The 22,017-nt window shown below is 37.8% G+C and overlaps 2 protein-coding genes across 5 annotated transcripts in view; both read right to left on the bottom strand.

Annotated features, from left to right (window-relative positions):
- The window catches only part of nup214 (nucleoporin 214), a 51,213-nt gene extending 38,959 nt beyond the window's left edge, over window positions 1-12,254 (bottom strand). Inside the window, 10 exon segments of the mRNA XM_030148420.1 lie at window positions 2,734-2,857; window positions 4,073-4,139; window positions 4,294-4,400; window positions 6,835-6,938; window positions 7,171-7,234; window positions 7,336-7,406; window positions 7,585-7,783; window positions 10,434-10,588; window positions 10,711-10,906; window positions 12,097-12,254. Coding sequence (XP_030004280.1) covers window positions 2,734-2,857; window positions 4,073-4,139; window positions 4,294-4,400; window positions 6,835-6,938; window positions 7,171-7,234; window positions 7,336-7,406; window positions 7,585-7,783; window positions 10,434-10,588; window positions 10,711-10,906; window positions 12,097-12,138 — 1,129 coding nt within the window. The 5' untranslated portion in view covers window positions 12,139-12,254.
- A 415-nt stretch (window positions 12,255-12,669) lies between these two features.
- nacc2 (NACC family member 2) overlaps window positions 12,670-22,017 on the bottom strand; it is a 51,786-nt gene continuing 42,438 nt past the window's right edge. For all 4 annotated transcript variants that reach the window (XM_030148422.1, XM_030148423.1, XM_030148425.1 and 1 more), the window contains exons 5-7: window positions 19,079-19,184; window positions 18,753-18,850; window positions 12,670-18,670 (exon numbers count right to left, since the gene is read on the bottom strand). In XM_030148422.1, the coding sequence (XP_030004282.1) occupies window positions 18,138-18,670; window positions 18,753-18,850; window positions 19,079-19,184 (737 nt within the window). In that variant the 3' untranslated portion in view covers window positions 12,670-18,137. The remainder of the gene's footprint in view (window positions 18,671-18,752; window positions 18,851-19,078; window positions 19,185-22,017) is intronic.

The raw sequence follows: 22,017 nt of genomic DNA, 5'->3' as shown, positions 1-22,017 counted from the left end.
AATACCTTTAATATGCTTAAAAACAACTTCATCACACACAAATCAAAGGTTTGTAGGAATGTGAAAGAACAAATAGAGAAAAGCACTGCAGCCTGTGACTATAATGAACTATTGGCATAGCATTAATAACCAAAGTATGACGTGTTTTACTATTCAGGATGATTAATATGAGATATCACAGCAGCTGATGATAGATATATTTTAGTGTTGTCTTAAACTGTATATATTCAGCATGACTTATTACTATAATTAAAGTAATACAAACCGCATTCCAAAAAAACAATAGCAATTTTACAATATTATGTGATATACATGGCAAAAGGTCAAACTTTCTTCTGAGTCCATATCACAGGTGCCAAACACACGGCCCGTGGGTCAAAACCGGAAACTTTGTAGATGTAAACACTTTCATAATGTAATTATACTTTTTTCACTATAATTATTTTACTGGGTCAGCCCACTTCAGATCATATTGGGTGAATGTGGCCCCAGGAATATACTGAGTTTGACACCCCTGGTCTAAACTGACTAATTTGGCACTAAGTGTTGAACCATGACTCATCCTTGTAAAGACTAGGCTGGACAAAATTGAATTCATTCAATTAATGGAAGTTTTGTTTTGCAAAAACATGAAAAAAAGACACAAAATAGACATTATTCCTCTGGAGACCTTTCTGGCTAACAAAACTTCAAAATGCAATCTGTTTTCTTGTAATACATAGACTGGGGATGTGCATCTCCAGTTGAACATGAGATAGATTAGGTCTAGTAGTTTAGTACTAGGGCTGGAACAACTCATCGTCTAGTTGAGAAATAGCTGATGATAAAATTAGCCGACAGGTTGTCAGTGACTTCATGCACTTGTTTAAAAATCTATATATTTTATTGCTGATTGCAACTCTTAAGTATTTGTTTGTTTTACTGTGTTAGGCACTGGAATTGTTCTGAATAAAATGGGGAAAAAAAGTATTTTATTGCTGTCTAGTTGACTATTGAAATAGTCATTAGTTGCTGCCCTATTTAGTATAGTTTTATTTCAGTAAAGAATTAATATTTTGGACATTTTAATGTTTTATTTTGAGTTCGTGTTGCCAGAAAACAATGGATTAAATAATATTAAACAGAAAAAAAAAAATCATATATTTAATAGATTAACTGGCCCAACTCTAGTCTGTAGTTCCATACTAACATGTTAATTAGTAGGCTAAAACATTATACAGAAATTTTGACCCTGTCTTAACTGTAGAATATGTAGAGTGTGAAACCAGTGATATCTAAATAACCTAGTATTTCCAAGCAAATTTTACAGGATACAAACTCTGGACACTTGACCAGCAAAAATATCCAAACACGAAAATGTAGTTTTGATGACAAAAACAACAAACACAATGACAGACTGCAAACAGAAGAAAGTAGCTGCTTGTAAGCGGTATATTACACAGATGCTGGCATAGTTTGCTGTAAATTATCCCTAGAATAAAATAGTATTATTGACGCCGGTAAGGTACTGTCTGTAGTGTTACATACATGCTGTTAAAGGTGAGATTTCCTGGTTACAAAGGCTTGCGGGAAGTAACCTGTATTCTTTGTCCTACCCTGAGTGTGTCCGGAAACATATGTTCTACCATTTATTTACACTAAAGTATGCTGATAGTTAAGATGTTATCTATGTAGTAAAATGTCTGGGATTTCAGAGGAACCATAAGCCTCAATATCCAGTCATGATCCATAATCTGTTCTGCATTAACCTTCTAATCTGACACAACAAAGTTACTCATATATGCTGCGTTTCCACTACATGGTGCTGGCTCGACTCGACTTGACTTGGCCTTTTTGCATTTCCATTACGAAAAATGACCTGGAATCTGGTACCCAATACTAGTTTTTTGGTATCGCCTCCGCTGAGGTTCTAAGACAGGGGACCAGATACTAAAATGTGACGTGTAAACACTGCTGACCACTGATTGGTCAGAGAGTTGTCTCTGTGACCCACCATTTTACAAAAAACAGATGTGGAAGTTGACAGTAAATATACCGGTAGGATAATCCACATGATGACAGCCCCCAAAACTACACCACAGTTGGTCGAGATTCAGTCTTTGGTGGCCGACGTAAAAATTCAGCATGAGCTTGACGAGACAACACGTAATGAGTGAGTTTATCAGCAACTCTCTGAGCAGACGAAACGGAAGTAATGCACCACATCGCTAAGACGTCCAGGCACTGTAAAGTCGGTAGTATCCTGTAATGGAAACGGTCTCCAGGAATAGGACCTGGTACCCGAGTCGAGTCGAGCCGAGCCGGTTCCACATAGTGGAAACGCGGCATTTCCAGCCTTTGCCTCAATCTCAACTACTCTGTACTTTTACCAGTTAAAGAAACGTTTTCAACAAATCACAGATTATAGTTTTTACTGTATTTTGTAAGCACCCCAATATTCATGGAAACTGAACTGGTCAATTAAATGACATTTGATGTTAAAAATGCTAAGTACTAAATCACACTGGTGCAAAAAACCTGCTTAAAGATCATGTAATTATTCACTAGTAGTACTTTTAACCTACGGAGAGGTTCACTGGCTTTTGGCATCAATTTGACTGTTGACTGTTAATGATCTTTGAATTCTATGTCTGGTACGTAGAAAATGTAAACATTCAATATACCAGTAAGTCGATGTGAATAATCCATCTGGACGGGTGAAGAAGTAGTGAACAAAAAACCTAGTGAACTTACTGATGTGGATCTCCTGCTGGCTGGTGTAGTCGATGGCTAAACCAAGGGGCAAAGTGTCTTCACTGGTCTCAGACACTGGAAGTTCGGCTCTGCTGGCGTCCTCCAACACCCACAGCTCCCACATCTGGGTTTAACAACAACATTTCATGATTCCTACTCATACAGACAGTTCTTTTTTTCCACACGCTACTCAGTTTGTCTTAAACATGCTGATGTTCATGTAGCCTGTGTAGTCCTGATCAACTTATGTCCAATAAAAAAGCATCTACGGAAGCAGAAAAACAACAAATTAAGTATTAGGTTTATTCATGATGGAAAATTACAGAGAATAAAAACACTCTAATTACTTTTTACTTTAATTACCAGATATGTGCAAACCTATCACCTCCATAATCATAAAAAAACTCACATATTCTGATTCTTTCATTTATTAATATTTCACATCCATAAAACAATCTACTATTTTGTCTTTAAAAACAGGATACAGCGGTTAATATGACTGAGTCTATGTCTGAAACATTAGACAACAAACAATCTGTTCAGTTCTCACAGCTGCCAAAGTGTCACACAGCAACCGAAAACATAAGCAGATCCAAATTTATACACAACTAATCAGTGCAACTTCATCAATACCATATGAGTCAGGATATGTTTCTAATCAATGCAGTTTGTCCTGTAGCTGCACATTCCAGGCTTGGACAGAGTTTGTGGCAGAGGATCCTGATCTTTATCAGTGCTGTCAGGACTTTTAATTTTTAAGTGGGTGAAAGTCTGTGATGAACCGAAAACCCACTTGGTCTCCCTAATGTCTGACTGATCATTTTATCCTGATGTCATTGCATATTAATCTAATGTCACTCAACCTTCACAAACTCAAACATCTGAAAGAAAATAGAGAGTCTGAGTGAGTTTGTGTTCAGTTGACACCAGTTTTCTACACAAGTAAACTGAGTGGAAATTTGTCTTTTTTTTGCAAAGAAAGGTACCAATTTTGCACAGAATATATGAATATTCTCTAAACTCCATCCATTCTAACAGAACAGGCACTACATGCATATGATGCTATTTGACTGGCAGCACAGTTTGCAGTGAATTTCACTATTTGTGGCTACTTTGTGACTCATTTAAAGTGGTTTAGCAGCTTCAAAAGCACCACAGTCCTTCTGTGAATGTGGCCAAAAATATTTTGAACCAAACTCATTTTACAGAACATTTTTTCCTCAATCATTTGAGTCCTAACGATGTATTTTTTCACGACACAGATTTACTTCTTACTTCTTGGTAATTTAAATGGAAAAGTCTTTTTGTGTTAGATGCAGCTTAGTATTTAATTAGGTACCTTGTCCTCTTGTCTGGCTATAACGCTCACTTCAATGGAAGCTGCTGAAGCTGCAAAAACAAGGTCCCTGATGATGGAAAAAAAAAAGAGGCAAAGCAAAAGTTTACACCAGCAAGCAAACAGCAAAACAACATCAGACACATGGACTGGTTTGAAGTGAGTAAACACCATTACATCCCAACCCTTAACTGTAAATGCCTGTAAATTATGCTCATCCTTACCAGTCCTCTATGTGGCTGAGAAAGTAATGGTGCTGTCGCTCAGTGCAGCTGCCGTACACCAGATCACTGAAGTTAAGATACTTTGTCTCCACTTTCTCCTCCTTTTTCTGAAATAAATAAATAAATGTGACATACAGTAAATACAACAAATTCCTTTATCTTTAACCAACTAATAATGTTCCATTTCTAAAATTTTCTCTAACACATAATGACGGATACATAATTTAAGGCTGTAATCTAACTGTCTGGTTTAAAGTGCTAAATGCTCAGGTTTCCCAGTCTTTCGACACAAATGTAGAATAAGTTCTGAAAAAGAATACAACATGTTACAAGCATAAAAGCAATAACATTTCAACCTTCTGCCAATGGCCAGGCTGACATGAATGTGTCTGATGGATGGACGGACAGGTGAAACAACAGACAGATTTCTTGGTGTATACTAGAAAATAAGACCAATGTCCCAGTGTGTTCTATCTAGAAATAATAAGTTGAATTTGCAAAAGTTGCCAGGTTCTGCTGCTATGTTAGAGTCCTGTGGTCTTGATGCAGGAGATCAATTTCCTAAGAGAAGTGGGTGGTACTTTCACTGGAGGATAACTCAATGAATTAAATCAAAGTCCATATAAGACTTCCTATCAGTGCTCAAGAGTAAATATATTGATATATGTAAACATTTCCATGTTATAAACCATTAAAATATGGACCATTATAAGTAAAGGCAAATTTTTAATATTTAAAAAATTTGACAAAAATTCAAAAATCAAAATATCTCGAAACTATGAAAAATTTTGGCGACATTGCCCCAAAGAAACTACCAGTACATATAAAATTTGAAATGAATCCAACCAGTAATTTCATCAGAGATGTTTGAAGAAATTGCTAATGAAGATGGCGAAGACGACAAAGACAGACACATCGCCTTCACAATAACTCACAGCCTATCGGTCAGTGAAAACGGCAAGCTGATAGGACCAATATTTTTGGGAGATACTAGTAATTTTGGAATACAATAGCATTACAATCATGTTGCTATAGCCAGAATGCTTATGTGGTGACTGCTGGACAACTGCGGTACAGCATACATGAATACACAACAGCAGAAAAACTGTCACATCTAGAACCTGTGGATCCACACAGGTCAATGCGCTGGTGTATATTATAAAAGCCAAGTGGCCTCTGTGTGTGTATGTGCATCTGCTCTATAACTGAAAAACTGGAGAGCACTAGCCTTTGCCTTTTGAAGTACTTATGTATTTTGGGTCAAGCATCAGACAGGTGAAAATGGCGTATTGATACAACCAATATTTTTAGAGTTATTAGTTGTTTTCAAAATTACAGTGGGCTTTCAGGCGGCCTATGGACAAGTCCATTCACAGCCGCTAATGAGGGGACTGGATCCGGATCAACGGAAAAAACCGGGACACGACGGGAGAACCGGATCCGGTTGTGATCACACACTACGACTCAGATCACACAGACCGCAGTTCAGCAGATCCGGACACAGGACACCAGTGAGTCGCAATGAACCATCATGTTCAGTCCTGTGTAAAAGTCTATGGTCCATGTCCATGTCAATACAAAACAAAATCAGGAACATTCTATTTCTTCCTAATCTGTGTTTTACACCAGTGAATTTAGGCAAATCATCCAGTAATGTGAATGTGATGAAGTCATACAGTAATGGTGTAAAGTCCTTTCAAAGAAATACATAAGATACGAGACTGTTCAATAAGTTCATGGCCTCACCCAGAAATACTGGTTGTTATAATACAGGATGTTACATTCTTTCGTGATGGGATAGTGATGCTTGAACATCGATGGACCAAGTGCATTGCTGTAAATGGAGATTATGTTGAAAAATAAAATATAAATTATCAGTCTGTGTTGTTCTGTTCTGGGTGAGGCCATGAACTTATTGAACGGCCCTCGTAACTATGAATGCATTCTTTCCTGTTTTCTTTGGATTTCAATACACAACAAAACGAGGGCCATTCTATTTCTTCCTAATCTGCATGTTACACCTGTAAGTTTGACTCTGGTCTCCATTTTATCAACTCTACTGCTTCTAGAACCTGTGGATTATTACAAGTCAACGCGCTACTATCCTATATACCCCCACCCTATGGGGCTGGCGGGGGTATAATAACTATGCAACCTGAACTGTCTCTTCAGACTATATGTAGTGTTCTTTTTCTGTTCGTGAGAGTGAGTACAACTAAAACATGTAATGACCTAAAAAGCCGTCTGGCTCTCAACAAACCCACACTGATGAAAGACTGAAGTTTCAACAGTGTTGCTCTCACAAAGCAGTCACTATGTTACATAAAAGATATTACAGAGATAACAATACTATTGCCTCGCGCAGGTATCATTTGAAACAAACATGACAAATACATTCCTAACAGCAACAACCCTGTATTTACCTGTATATAGACTATTTAAAAATGGGCCAAGAGAGACGAAGACAGCAGGACTAAAATGTGATAAAATCCAAATGTGATTATGTAAATTAAAAGTACTCCAGATGTTTGGCGTACTCACAGGGAGGGAGATGACTACCAGCTCAGGAGGGGTCTCCAGGGACCCATCAGCAGCAGCGTATACCACCGCAAACACAAATGTTCTGAGCCACAGCACATCCAGAACTGAGAGAGATGCCAGGACAAAAAGGCATTAGTCACAGACATGCTTGGCACAGTGATGAAAGTGAGAAGCAAACAAAAGAGAATATGTAATGTACTGATAAAAAGATAAACTCTTCCATTATGTAACTTTGATATTCTGGTAATTGCAGGATGTGGAACTCAGAATATGGGGTGTGTGTGGTTCATTAGTGTTTACTATTTAATTTTGCAAATAATTTTGAAGCCATCCCACCTTTGACAGGGTTGTCAGAACTGTAGAAATTTGGGCATGGAATGACTTTCTTTTCTTCTAAAGCCTTTTAAGTAGGGGAGAAAATCAGTTATTCAGTTGGCTGCTGCAATCCACAGGGAACAATAAACATTTTATATTAAATGATAGTGATTTGGGTTCACTTACTGGAGTATATTGACTGACTGTGGCATTCATTTTCCCTGCAGCAATTTGTTTTCCTTTTGGACTCCAACAAACTGTGTGAAACAAAACAAATTAACCGCATCTAAAGTTAGAGACACAATGGAAACACACAGCACAGACAAGATCGTTTTCTGTTCATGCACAAGAATGACTAAGCAACACATTTCACTTGAAGGAAAAAAAACATCATTTTCAACTTTCATCTATGTAATTTAATTGACTTTTACTCACTACTTGTGATGCCATTTGAGGCAGGTAGCTCTGTCTGCACTTTGACAATATCAGCGACATCCACAATCATCATACTGCCATCAGACAGACAGACCGCCAACATCGATGCCTGAACTGGATTCCACTTCAGATCATGCACAAACATGCCTGGAGGCAGTGCCGGCTGCAGCGATGTAAAGGGTAACTTCTGTGCTCTTGTCTGGCCGGGGAAAAAAGTTATGTTCAACAGTGACAAGTGTGGTAAATATAAAGACACATAACAGTAAGAAATCAGAGAAAAAGAACTGATTTGATTTCAGGATATTCCCAAAATAACTGGAAGACAGTAATGAGTCAGGTCTTAGCCTCACAGAGTGTCATACTGTCCATAGAGGTGCTGCTTCTGTATCCATGGCTGCACTCACCAATGTCTCTGTCTTCTCTGTATCTTCTTTGGGACATTCTAAAACGCTTAATGTAAAAAAGCTTAACGTAGCTAAATGTCTCAAAACAGCGATCAATCATCACCAAATTGTGCGTGTACATCTCTAATGCTAGGATAGGCTCCGGTACCCCCACAACCCTCTCGAAGATAAAGCAGTTCAGAAGATGAATGAAGAAATGAAATGAAGTGACTTTTGCAGAGGTGAAAGTGAACATGACTAGTGATGTCCACAAGAACTTTTGCTGTAAGAAACAACTGCTCTCTCCATGAAATCCAGATTTTGTACCAACTGGGAGATTCTTACAAACCCATCGTTCATAAGAATCTTTGTGACTGAGGCCTAAGACTGTTATTTATTTTACAGACATTTTACATTTGTCTAGAGTGACTTTGCTGTTTTAAACATTACTGGTAGGCTATAGGCTGTGGCAGCCCGACAGGGTCTGTATCGTACCATGGTTTCCGCCATTATCTTAAAATCCACTAAAAATATTGTGGCGACCAGAGTCTTATGCATCTATTTCGCTAACAATGTTAATTAATTTTGGGACAAACTAAGAGTGTGCTGTTAATGTTACAATAAACAGCAATGAAAATGAAATTAACCATATATTCTGCATTTTGCAAAACACACACATGCACACTCTTGTGTGCAAAACACACAACCAAGCTAGACCCTGAAATGGTGAGAGCCACAACTGAGAACGGAGAAATCAACCAACTCAATGAGATAAGCTGAATATAAATATTAATGGCAACATAACTGTAATTTCTTTATTTCTAAACATTCATGTTTGTTAGTATCCAACATTAGGTTTTACAGGAGCTGAGCAGCTCCTCGGCAGACACACTGGATATAATTACTAATGTTAATCTTTTGGTACAAACTTAAATGTTTTTGTTCACAAATAGATCTGACATCAGATAATAATCATTATTATTCTTTTATCCATATACTGATACTGTTTAGCATATAGTTACATAGACGGTAGAGGTTTCTATTATTGATACAAACAACTGCAGTAGTAGTATATCCACTGTTAGTACTTGCATTTGGAGTAGTAGTATTAGCAGTTATGGGTATTTATGCTAGTCATTGGTAGTTATACTAGCAACAGCAATTGTACTTTTTAAATTGTGCTAAGCTAAGCTGTGCTCCCCTATACACTCTCTCTCACTCTACCCTTCTCTCTCTCTAACCCCAACTGGTCATGTGAGGCGCCCATCCTCCAGAGTCGGGGTCTGCTCCAGGTTTCTGTCTGTTAAAGGAAGTTTTTCCTTCCACTGCCACCAAGTGTTTGCTCCTGGAGGATTCTGCTGGTGTCTGTGAATTGGGTTATTAAGAGTCTGGTTTAGACCAGCTCTAAATGTAATGTGTCAGGAGATAACTTTTGTTATGATGTGGCACTATATAAATAAAATTTGATTTGATTTAAGCAAAAAAGTTATGATGCCAACAGATGTCTGTGTTGTGTTTGTTTATAACACTGACAGAGACTGGCCTGTGCTCACTTTAATTCTGCTCAGATTTTCCATACCAGCTCTCACACCAAAAGTCCATTTTCTCTCAGAGTGAAAAATAATTTCAGGTTGTCAGTGACAGAACATAATATATCTGTGAGATGAGGCAGAGCCTTAAAACAGCACACACAAGCAGAAGTTAATTTCCAGTTACCATTACTGTGAAAAACTATGACTACTTCCACACTCTTTTAATTTCATTGTACATGTGTATAATGACAATAAAGGCATTCTATTCTATTCTATAGAGAAATATAATTTAATATTTTAACAGGTCTATGACCTCTGCGTGCACTTTTTAAAGCATAAATGTGATGACAATAGCTTTATGTTTTATGAAAATGGAGTTTTTAGTCAAATAACATGAAATCTTCATGGGGAAGGACCCACACTCCATGACTCTGCCAAAAAATGACCATACCGTATTGGACTATGCCATTGTATGGAAGGGGGACAATGTGACTCAACAACTACTGACAACTATTCAAGTTGTTACACCAAAAAATAAATGCTTTCTGCCTGTGAATATGTCACTGCAACACCACTGCTAATATGTGATAATGTCTGGCTATAATGTAAACTTTACAGTTCTTACATTCTAAACTGTTATGCCAAAACTCCAAACCACAAAAAACTACGATTCATCTTGACCGCTTTATTTATAATCTCTATCATGATTTTCCAAATTCTGAATAAGCCTATTGTGTTAAGCACCACATCTTATGAGTAATTTCTTTCAGGTTACAATGTAAGGCAACATTTTCATGAGAGATTTTTTTTTTTTTTTTTTTTACATTTTTATGTTTCTAACTGTAGTTTTTTAGTTGTTATGCAGCAGAACATAAAAAAAAAATCTAATGCATACCTCAAACCCACATGCATTAGGATAATTAACAATATTTACCCTGTTCATGAAGGTGCGGACATCATAGAATGTAAGGAACAAACCAGACTCTTCAGACATGCCACAAACTGATAAAGTCAGTTCATCACAACTAAGTGCCAAGTGGTGCAGAGTCAGATCCACAGTTACCTCCGACAAAGCTGCAATCCCCTCAACTAGAAGAAAAAGGAAAATCAGAATAACATGTGGAAGAAAGATGACATGAATGGACTGAATGGAAGAAGGAATGCTCTCAAAACAATGAAATGAAGACAGAGCATGTAGTGGTGAAACTTACCTATTTCATTGGGGTTGCCATCAACTTTATCAGCATCAAGGATGTCTTGGGTCAGGTAAACTTTAAATGTTCTATCAAGCCCAACAAACGTTAATCCAAATTTGTTTGACAGGGCGAGAAGACTAGATCTATCTTTTGGCAGATCTTCAGGGGAATCAAAAACTCGTGCTTTCTTCATCTGACGGAATTTAAAATCCTGCAACAGCAAAAACAAATGTTTTTCCAATGTGTTCTTGCCACTATGGGTAGTAAACAAAGAGTCTCAGATCACTAACTGCACCATTTAACTGTACCTCACCTCAAGAACTTATGTGGTGTAAACACGTTCAAGAGGATGGATAATGTACTTAAATCACGGTGCTATCTGACTGAACTGTGTGACACATTGTTCATAATCAATTTTTTATAAAAAAAAATACATTTTTAAAACTAAATATTTTAATGTCATACGAAAAAATGAAGTGGTTGTATAACCGTTTGGTAAACAATCATCATTCCGTTGGTTAGGTAAGGCAAGGCAAGGCAAATGTATTTGTATATAGCACAATTCATACACAGGGCAATTCACAGTGCTTTACAAAAATGGAAAAGAGACAGGTTAAAAATACACAATTACAATTAAAACATAACCTATAAAACATAAATAATAATCAATTAATACAATGTAAAAGGTCAGAGTGCAGAGAGAACCCTTTCAGTTGTTCTATGCACAGTTGAACAGAGCCGTTTTCAGCCTGGACTTAAACATTGTCAGAGTAAAGGCCTGTCTCACATCATCAGGAAGACTGTTCCAGAGTTTAGCTGCATAGAACTGAAACGCAGCTTCACCCTGTTTAGTCCTGACTCTGGGCACCAGCAAAAGACCAGTCCCTGAGGTTCTCAGGGTCCAAGATGGTTCATATGAGACCAACATGTCACAGATATACTTTGGTGCTAGACCATGGAGAGACTTACAGACCAGCAGAGCTATTTTAAAGTCAGCTAATTGTGCGTCACATGACTGACCTAAAGTTTTTGGTGTTTGTTAAAATAAGGTACAGTTACACTATTATGCCTCCTGGTAAATCGTGGAGGTGGTTTTAAATGTTCCTAGCCTGAAGATTAGGATAACCTCTCACAGTACTTTAATGCTAAACGTTAACATGCTAGCATAATCGGCCAAGATAAAGTTGCATTCTCAAAACAGAATGGACCTGCTATTGTAACACAAGTGTCTGACCTGGAAACACTTGGTCTATATGAACAGCTAACAAGAACCAGATCTAGCAGTTAACAAGCTAAACAGCAAAGCTACCACAAACCTTCATGATGAATTAAAACAGCGTTAGCAAATGCTAGCTTATGCAAGCTAACCTGTCAAAACAAGGTGCCAATAACTCAGCCTACCTTCATTTCCCTCTCAGGGGGAGAGTCTGCGTCGTCACTCATTTTGAAGTAGATACTCTATTACTCTATGGGTAAACTTGTTGAAGTTTATAACGTGTATTCAGACAAATATCTCATGAGCCACATTTGTCTCCTGAGAACTCGAAAACACGCCGCGCAAATTTATTTTGACGTCATCAGCATGCGACTGTTCATCTGTTGGAAAAATGATTTGGTGTGTTTTCCTCGATTTGACCCTGAAAGTAATTTCAACTAAATGTACGGTGGGAGTCATAACCTAAACCCCTGTGCAGTTTAAATAGGCTCCTATAGAAATGTGTGTTTTGACGAAGTAAAACAGTTCTTGTCGTTTTGTGTTCTTTCTCAGATGTAATAATAAAAATATTAATAGTAACCATGATCATCATCATATTTTCTAAAATTTTACAAGTAAGTAAGCATGTTTTCGTGACTAATTTAATATATTCACAAGTAAAACAGATCACATTGTAATTAATAAATTAATTAATAATGTGCTGAGCAAAATTATGCTGGTGAATAAAAGAAACCAAACAACACAGGCAAAAGTCAATGATTGGTGAAGTAAGGACTTTTATTAGAAAGCAAATTTTTCTGTATTGCATTTAAAGAAATCAGGTACTTTTGGATCACACAACTGAAACTGGTGATGGCAAATACCATGATGGGAATGAAAGGTAGGTTTTTATGCAACATCAAAAGTGGCAACTTGCATTTCTGTTGTATATATTATTGATGCTTGAGTCAGAAGGCGCATACACAATTAAACACTTTTCATTTGAAACATAAAGCAGTATCAACACTAAAATTGTCCCATCCCAGTTTGGCTGGTCCAAGCCCTGTTAATAGTGAAGAACAATACTGTGATCAAAATGTAGTTTTGCAAGATAAGATCCTCGATAGACTGTTGTCCATAATGAGGTTACCATTAAGTCCAGACGGAGGACCGAGTTTGGCCCATGCTTACCAGAGCATAGCAGATATGGCCCATGTCAACATGGGGCAGCTCTTTTTTTATGAAGCACCAAGGTATGATCAAATATCAGTCAGTCCTTGTTGCAGAGAAACTCACTTATAACCGAGAAGGCTGCAGTTAACATCTTTATGTCTCTCCATTCTATGAAAATAGGCTAGAAGCTAAGACCAAAGCAAGCTGGAGAATGACAAAGCAAACAGCACGAGCACAGTTCATGTCAGATCTCCCATAGTGCACTTTGGGTCACATCCTTATTCTGATTGTCAGCGCTCTGAGCACATGGCTTTAAAAGTTGCTTTCTCCTCTTTCAAAATCTTGACATTTTCTTTTCTGTTGTCTAAGTTCTAAAGTGCTGGCATTATATTCAAAGACACATACTGTACGTACACATACAAACTTTTAGTGCATTTTTCTGAGTTTGCTGAAGGTTCAAATGCACACTCAACTGGGTAGTTAATATATATGGATTTCACTCTTTATCACTACATTGCTGTCATTTGTACAATAAGTTAAACTGAATGCAAACATTCATTAGAAGGCCAGGGTGTGTGATAAAAATACAACCCTACCCACTGCAACACTCCACAGTCTTTGTTTGCTAACAGTGACAAAAGTTATTCAGCATTAAAATACACGGTGCATAAAGATCAGAGGTTTCATCGGGTTAGAGTGAATGTCTGAATGGCATGCATTTTATGTTACAAGTGTCTGTTTGCATATAAATGTACTGTTTTCAGGATAAACACTTCAATTAATGAAACAAAGATCTGCTTCATAAGTGTTTTACAGTAATATGGGATGGACAGAGTTATATGTAAGATTTTAGAAAGCAAAAAAATGCAAATTATTTGGAAAGGAAATTTGGTGAAAAATGGATCTTTTCAGCCTATGAACCTGTCCTCTTCTCTTATTATGTTTCAGTGATAAGCCAGACAAATTCCACAACATAAAAAAATACAGAGAGGACATTATATATTTTACACGGCTTTTCTTTAGCCACCTTAAACAGAGCTCATCATTCCAAAGGTTGGCCAGAACATTCTCTGAGAATCACTCAGTTTATAGTGCATTATTCTAATTCACCTTGCACAAGAAAAATAAAAGACACCAAGTGTAATAGAAAAAAGTTTTCATAAAACTGTGGTGCTTTTCCTTTTTTTTTTCTTTTTTCGGTTGGGACAGAGTCCAGTTTACATGATTTTACAGCAAGGCAGACACAAGTGAACAAACTGGCTGAAATAAGCAAAAAAATGCAAATGAATGAGAAAATTCACCACTATTCACATGTACAGAATATGCATGGATAAGGAGAAAGGAGAAAGTTATAAAATGCAAATATATTTGAAATATGACAGAAAATTAACAGATTTCAGAATTTTGTGGGGTTAATGTCTATTTCATGAGTGAGATGAGCACATTCTCCTCAAAATCTCCTCATGTGTTTTGTGACTGTGAAATTCATGCTTTTTTCCTAACATTAAGGACAAGTGTGTAATATCTAGTGCCCTCTGGTGGTAAAGCTGCAGAAAGCACCCAAATAAATTGCTCTCTCATCCTCCCCACGGTGGCCGTAAAAAAAAAACAAAAGCTCTTATGGAGCTAGTATTTGTTTCAATCATTCTAGGAGAAAAAGAGTTAAGAGGAGGAAGTGCATCCTGAGCTAGTGTAGAAACATCACACCAACACATCAGACTCAATGCAGATTTAAAGAACTCATGACTACTAAGAAAAAACGAATCATGAATACCATTTCAGTGATTAGATCCTCCTAAATCCCCCTAAATCTTACACACTGGACCTTTAATGTAGGGAATCCTCTTCATCTGGTTGGAAATGTGTTTCAGTGATAATAAAAAAAAATCTAAAAATAATACATATGTTAAACAAAGCGAAGGTTATTGAAAGGAACTTTTTCAGCCATTTGTTCTTCTGTAATTAAACAGTTTTTTCAGTGTCTGCGTTCTATCACATTCGGTTATTTGTTTTCCACTGAACATCACAACATCCACATCCACACAGTTACAGTCTAAGGCACTGCTACACAAACCCTTCAGCACCCCCCACCCCCCCATATTATATAAATTTTGACCATTTACTAAACTGTGTTTGAAACATTTAAGACTTGATTTCATTATGTATGAATAAACACGGAGAAAAATACATATTTTTGTATGTGTCCTTTTTACTCTATACTTTTTTATCAGATAATTACATGGAGTTTCAGTTTTATTTAGTTTATTTGACTGACTGCATTGGAGGCTATTTGTGGAACGTAATGTAAAAACTGTTAAAGGAAAGTAAATGCAAAATGTTACTGAGACATTTTGGGAATATGTAATATAGATGAACCATCCAATATTGAAGGAATTAAAATAAAATAAAATAAAAAACTGAAACAAATAATTAAATACTGAAGAATGTTTTTACCCAATTTTATCAGCTTTGTAAACACATGTAGGCCATTTAGAAATGTACATTACAGTAAAAAAAGAAAAAAAGAAGTTTCAAAATGATACACTTTGGACAGATATCAGTAAAAATACACAACACAATAGTAAAAACAGAATTTCATTTATGTGTTTGTTTGAGTAGTAGTCCCTGGTTTTTTGCCACATTGGAAGACCTATTAACAACACCATCAGGAAAGCTTTAAACTCAGCCTCACAGTCAAATTCACGGTATTTTATGGTGTGTTTTGGTAGTATACAATTAAGGAAAAGGTGAGTTGCTAAAAGACAGTTTTTTCCATGTTCAATCAAGGCTTAGACTCTTCCTAAAGCAGTGCTACAATTTACATTCAACCATCAGACACTCAGACACAGCCTTGCTTCATATGGCAGATCCCATTTTTTATCATAAAAAAACAGGTACTGTAAACGTTGTTATTCTTACCTAGTGCAATTATCACCCTGTGCTACTTGTGCAAGGCCATTTTAAAGCTTCACCCAAAGAACCTGGTACAGGATACATTAAACATACAGAATAATCTGGCCCAACCTTTTAAAGTGGCACAACACCAATGCAAAGTGCTTGAATTTATCATGGGCATATATTCAATTTTATATATAACCTTTAGTTTATACCATCATCTCCCACATTGGGTAAAAATCTTTCTATTTACATGTTTTGACCAATTTAAATAGAAAAGTTTTGGAGAAAAAAAATTGGGTGGATTATATTACCATTAGTTTAGGGGTTAATTCATAAACTAAACGTAATGAACGGTCTACTCTTGTGATCACATGTGCTTTTAGTGCTCAAGAAAACACAGAAAGCCAGAGAAAAGAAAACGCGACAGTGAATCTGTGAAAATGTAAAATGCACATAACAACAAAGAAAGGCTACGTGAGCTGACAAAAAGAAAATGACAAATACAGGTTGAAGTCCCTATTTGACATTCCCTGGATCCCTTCCCCGCCAAAAATACAGAAACAGTCATTATCCGATAGGCCGTTTGCTTCTTCTCCAAGTCACCCCGTTTTCAGGGTGACGTAGAGGAAATTTTCAGTCTTTATTGCAGTCACATCACGCTAAACTCCTCGGTTTCTGAGTGCAAATGCAATAAGCCAGCAGAAATTGCTCTCTTTAATTATATTTAATAATTTACCCCCCCCCCCCGCCCTTCCCCTACTTGACCAGAAAGGGGAAAAAAAACATGGAAGCAGGTCTATATAGTCTTCGCGCCAATCACTCCACCACATCAGGGTGAAACAGTGCTCCTCTTCTACCATTTAGTGTAGTGCACTTCCTCTCACTACTACATACAGTAAACTCACAACCTCATGGTGATAACACAAAACAAACTGCTGCAAAAAACAAACCAAAAAAGGAAGAAAAAAACCCAAAAAAAACTCCTATCTGTACATGTACTCCCAGTTCACATGCAGATCAGTTCCAACGTGTCAGGCTGAGGTCAGATCCCGGTTTTAAATGAAAAAAAGTCCTTTTGCGTATTAATGGCGTATCTCGAGGCAGCTAGCTGTTTTCTTAACTTGTAGATTTGTGGATTTGTTTTTTTTTCCTTTTTGTATCATTTGTTTCTATTCATGCATGCAAGCTTGGATTTGGTGTATGTTCTTGTTCACGTCTCTGGCGTTTGTTTCTCTCCGACATATATGAGTGAGTCTAAAAGGATTTTTAAAAGTTACAAAGCGTTACTCCATTTTTTTGGACAGTGTTTCTTGATGAATGTGTGCAGATATTAAAGGCTGGGGATGTGGGCGCACATGTGTGTATGTCACGTTTGTGAAGCAGACACAGGCATCACATCAACAAACTAATACGATATGTTAAGGCCTAATATGCATAAAAAACAACGACTTCATGTGATTAAGATACTTTGTTGGATTGCGGAGAGGTCATTTGCTTTCACAAAAAAATAGTAAAATGAAGTACTATGAGTAATATCTTATAGAAGCAAAGCTGTTCTGTTGAATTATTATTTAAATATAATCGTCAATGATAACAGTCTTTAAGAGCATGATGTAAGGTCGTCAAACACTGCAGAAATAAGCTGTAGTTCAGGGATCAGTGTTTCCATAATCTATTTTTCCCAAGGTTACATGGGTTATTTTCAGAAGCAGCTTTCCAAGAAAACAGAATCATTTTACAAACCATTATACCACACTCCACAAACTGCCAGCAAAGCAGCTGTTGCTTTTGTTTTGCGCTGAATTGATGAATCATTATACCCGTTTGTTCTGCTATCAGGGCTTTGTAATACTGCTATGGGTGCTGAAATACTAAATAAATACTGGATATACTAAGACATGGGCGGAGTAGAATGTATGATCCATGTCATGCCTGTGTCAACTCACGCTGTCATTGTTTGAGTGTATGTGTACACAAGCACACATGTGCGCATGCATGTATGACAGATCCTGTTGAATAGATCACGAGCATAGCTTCTTTGTGCTGAATAGTTCCTGTGGAGGAAGCACAGAGGAGAGGAAGGAGTGGTGGAAGAGATCTAAGAGTAAGAGAGCAAGCAAAAGAAAATGTAGGTGGTGAACGGATTTCACAACTTGAGGCAGCGCAGAAGGAACATTCACTGTCCATTCACCCTCAGACCTTGTCCAAAGCTTTCCGCTTCCTGCTCGGGCGGCATATCGCCACAACTGCCAGCCTCGGCGCCGGGGATCAAAGTTGGTGCCCCCAGTGACCCGTCTACACCTTCCAACCCGGCTTCATCCTCGTCTTCCTCCTGTTCCTCCGGGGCTCCTCCTTCAGCTTCAGCTTCAGCCTCTGCTCCGGCCGCCCCAGACCCCGGGCTGCCCTCAGTCAGAGCCGGGTGAGTTCTGAGGGGGTCTTTACGGTCCGGATACAACCTTTGCTCTAGGGTCTTGAAGTCGGCATCAAAAGGGAGAGGTACACCTTGTTGAGGGGTGGCCAGCGCCAGGCCCAACCCCACGGCAGCACCCATGCCCATTCCTGCTCGGTACACCTCCATCCCGTCGGGCAGCATGGACTTGATCTTGGGCAACCATCGCTTACGGACACGCCTCGCATTTGTGCACATGTCAGCAGCAATCACATTCATTTCACTTTCCTTGAAGTTAGGGTTGAAGTTCTGACAGTAAACTGTAAAGGAGAAAAAAGGTAAATTCATTGTACACAGAAACTTCTATCACATCTATTCCATGATTTTAGACAATGAACCTACGTTTGACAGCGTTGAGGACCCTGCTGTCCAGGGGTTTCCTACTGGGGTCACTAGTGGAAGAGCGGATACCTGTCCCACAGCTATTGGCCAAAGTGTTTCTGCAGGGACACAGAGTCAACACCAGGGGGCAGAGTCAACAACAGACACATACAGTAGAAAAACACAGGGACACACAGAACTGACCACACTGTACAACATGGCCACAGATGGAGTGTGAAAGTTGGTTTGTGACAACAGCACTAGTGCCGGAGTCACACACACAACTCCAATCCTGCAGTCAGCCCTGAACACTAATACAAACTGTATTCTTTTACTTTTGTACCCACCTATCAAAGAATGTAGCTAGCAGACGACGGAGCAGGACTTTGTGTTTGATACCAGCACATAGATGACAGTTCATAAGTTGGCCTCGAGTCATGAACACCTGTGTACCTGTAAAGAATAAAAAATATATATAAACACTCAGATGTAAATCACTGCTCTCTCTGTGAAGATCCTGCAGACCACGACTCTTGGGCTTTTTTTTGGGCTCAAGAGCAAAAAAAATTCACTGAGTCCTTCATAACAGAATCAAATAAAACTTCAGTTGAACAACGTCAATTCAGACAGCAGCAGATCGAGTTTATAGTTCTTTAGTGCCGACAGATAATGTTAAAATAACTTTTTGTGAACTGCCTCTTTCACATTTAATTATTGAACTCTGCATTTCACAGTACAGCCATTATGTGTTTTTCTATTTTATCTGTCCCTAATTTTGTTTAATTTAATTAAAAACCTAAGTAAAATGCCAGAAAGTAATTTTATGTTTTGACTGATCACTGACAGCAAATTCATCTACACATTTCTGTCTCTGCTAAAATGACTATGAAAACATTACCATGGTTTTCCCTCCCTTTTTTTTTCCTTTTCTTTAGGTTAAATTCAAAATAGATTCAGTTTTATTCCACCTTTGATGACACAGATACTAATACCTGGTCTCTTTAAACGTCTCAAATATGACAACCAAGATACAGTCAGACTAACGATCCCTAAAAGCGCTCCAAGAGTAAGACAGCTTTGTCATCATACCAGACTCTTCTCTCTCATGCTTTCAGAGCGCCATTTGGCAAACTCCTAGCAAGTTGTCACATGCTTTTTACTCTAGAGTGAGTTCTGGCTTGTCTAGACATCCTACCATAAAGGCCTGACTGATGAGTGCTGCAGAGATGTTGTCCTTCTGCTGTGGTCTTCCATCTCTGTACAGAAACTCTGCAGCATTATTAAATCCCCTTTTAAAATAACAAAATGACTCGCTCCAAACCTGTTACGGCAGATTTTGAGAATGACTCAACCCCATAGCTACGACGCTCCTACTGACATAAGCAGAACTGGGTTTAACCTCTAAATACTGTAACCAAAATGACATCATTTTGTAATAACTTCATCATCTATTATTTACTTTAGTATTACACTGTATACATTACAACTACTTGACAATTTCATACATTACAATTACACTTACAGTTGCAGACTAGAAACGCCTCAACATTAGTTAAACAAGCGTAAAAAGGCTGCTTATATCAACCATTAACCACCTGATCTGAAAAACAACACTGAAATGTCAAAATAATAAATTTCCTCGAGTGAGAAATTCAATCCCCTTCGACCCCCCACCCCACCCCCCCATGTTAAACTGTCCTACTTTACAACAGAATTATACATGTTTACAGCCTGGTACAAAAACTGAGATTCTTCTGTGGCTCATTTCCCTCTTTGTGACATAAGGGCACAGAGTGAATTTTCATCAAAGTCTCATTCATTCATTCATTCATTCATTCATTATCTGAGCCCGCTTTATCCTCACTAGGGTCATGGGGGTCGCTTGGAGCCTATCCTAGCTACTTACTTACTTTCTAAATTACAATAAAGTTTAAAGATACACATATTTAAGAGCGTGGTCACTGTGAATGACATCTGAGTGCTGCCCATGCCCATGGAAGTTTGGCTTTACATCTGACTCAGCTGCTTTCAGAACTTCTGTTTATTGAATACAACAGATTTTGCACTTCACAGACAGATGTAGTTTTATGAATTTAGATTGCTTTCCCAATATGTCTCTGCACTTTTTTAACAATTAACATTTTCCTGTCATTGCTGGGCACTTATTGTATTGTATTACTGTATTTATAGTCACTGTTTTGCCCTCTATTCTTTTTTCTGTGTACGTTGCAACTGATCATTTCCCATCCTGGGATTAATAAAGTACTTCTGATGTCTGATAATGAGACCATCAGAGGATTCTGCCTCGGTGTTTACAGATACTTAATTGCCTGTTAGTGTATTTTAGCTGCATTAGCTAATGTTAGCATAGTTTCATATTGAAATATGTGGTTTGGCAGCTAGCCTACTAATTAGGCCAGCTAGTGCCAGAGAGTGTGTTTGAACATAGAGGAAAATTGACATAAGGTTATCAAATATAACTATGTGTTGACATTAATAAAATAGCTGAAATTAGTTTGTGGCTGTTAACACAATGTGGTTCAGCAAAGTTAGCAGGGAGGGAAGTGCAAGAAATATCTTATGGAACTTCTTTATGTCCCCAAGAATCATTGTGTTTTTATTTAATTACGTGGACCCTTTAGTATGTGTTCTGGTGGTCCACCTTTATTAGTGCTCGATTAAGGACAATTTAGGCTGGTGAGTCTTGAGGTCTGTTGTGTTGGGCTTTGGGAGCGGCGGTTTATTTCACAAACATTGTTTTTTTCTTGCTCAACTGTAGGTTTGGTTAATTAATTAGACTCATTAGACTAAAATGATTATGTTTGCGAATGCCAGAGTTTACCATTTGAGAATATTTACTGTTGAAATACATCCCAGAACGGTTTTTAACCCTTCATGCTACCTCAGTTGGCTATGTATCCAAATGTGGTCAAAAATCCAACATGGCAATGGTGGAAAACACATTGCCAAAAAAAAAAAAAAAAAAAGACTACTGACTATTCGAGGCTTCAGAGTAGCAGTCAACAAAAAATGTGTAATGGCATGGAGGCTTTATCCACTCTTTGTTTATAGTCTACAGGTTAAATGCATATACTGTACAAGGGAGTGTTCAAACGGTCCCTGTTCCCTTCACTGTCAATTATTCTTTTTATTTCACAAGTGAATACTCAGAGCTCCTCAATTAAGTTGCTGTAAATTAATTTATTCTGTTAACTATTGGCCTTGATTTGTGATTCACACGCTCCCTCCTCTGCAGCTCTGTGGATGTGGACGTGTCCATGTCATA

The sequence above is a fragment of the Sphaeramia orbicularis genome, chromosome 12 (genome assembly GCF_902148855.1).
Source record: "Sphaeramia orbicularis chromosome 12, fSphaOr1.1, whole genome shotgun sequence".
NCBI lineage: Eukaryota > Metazoa > Chordata > Actinopteri > Kurtiformes > Apogonidae > Sphaeramia > Sphaeramia orbicularis.
This window is presented reverse-complemented; position numbering and strand designations above follow the sequence as displayed.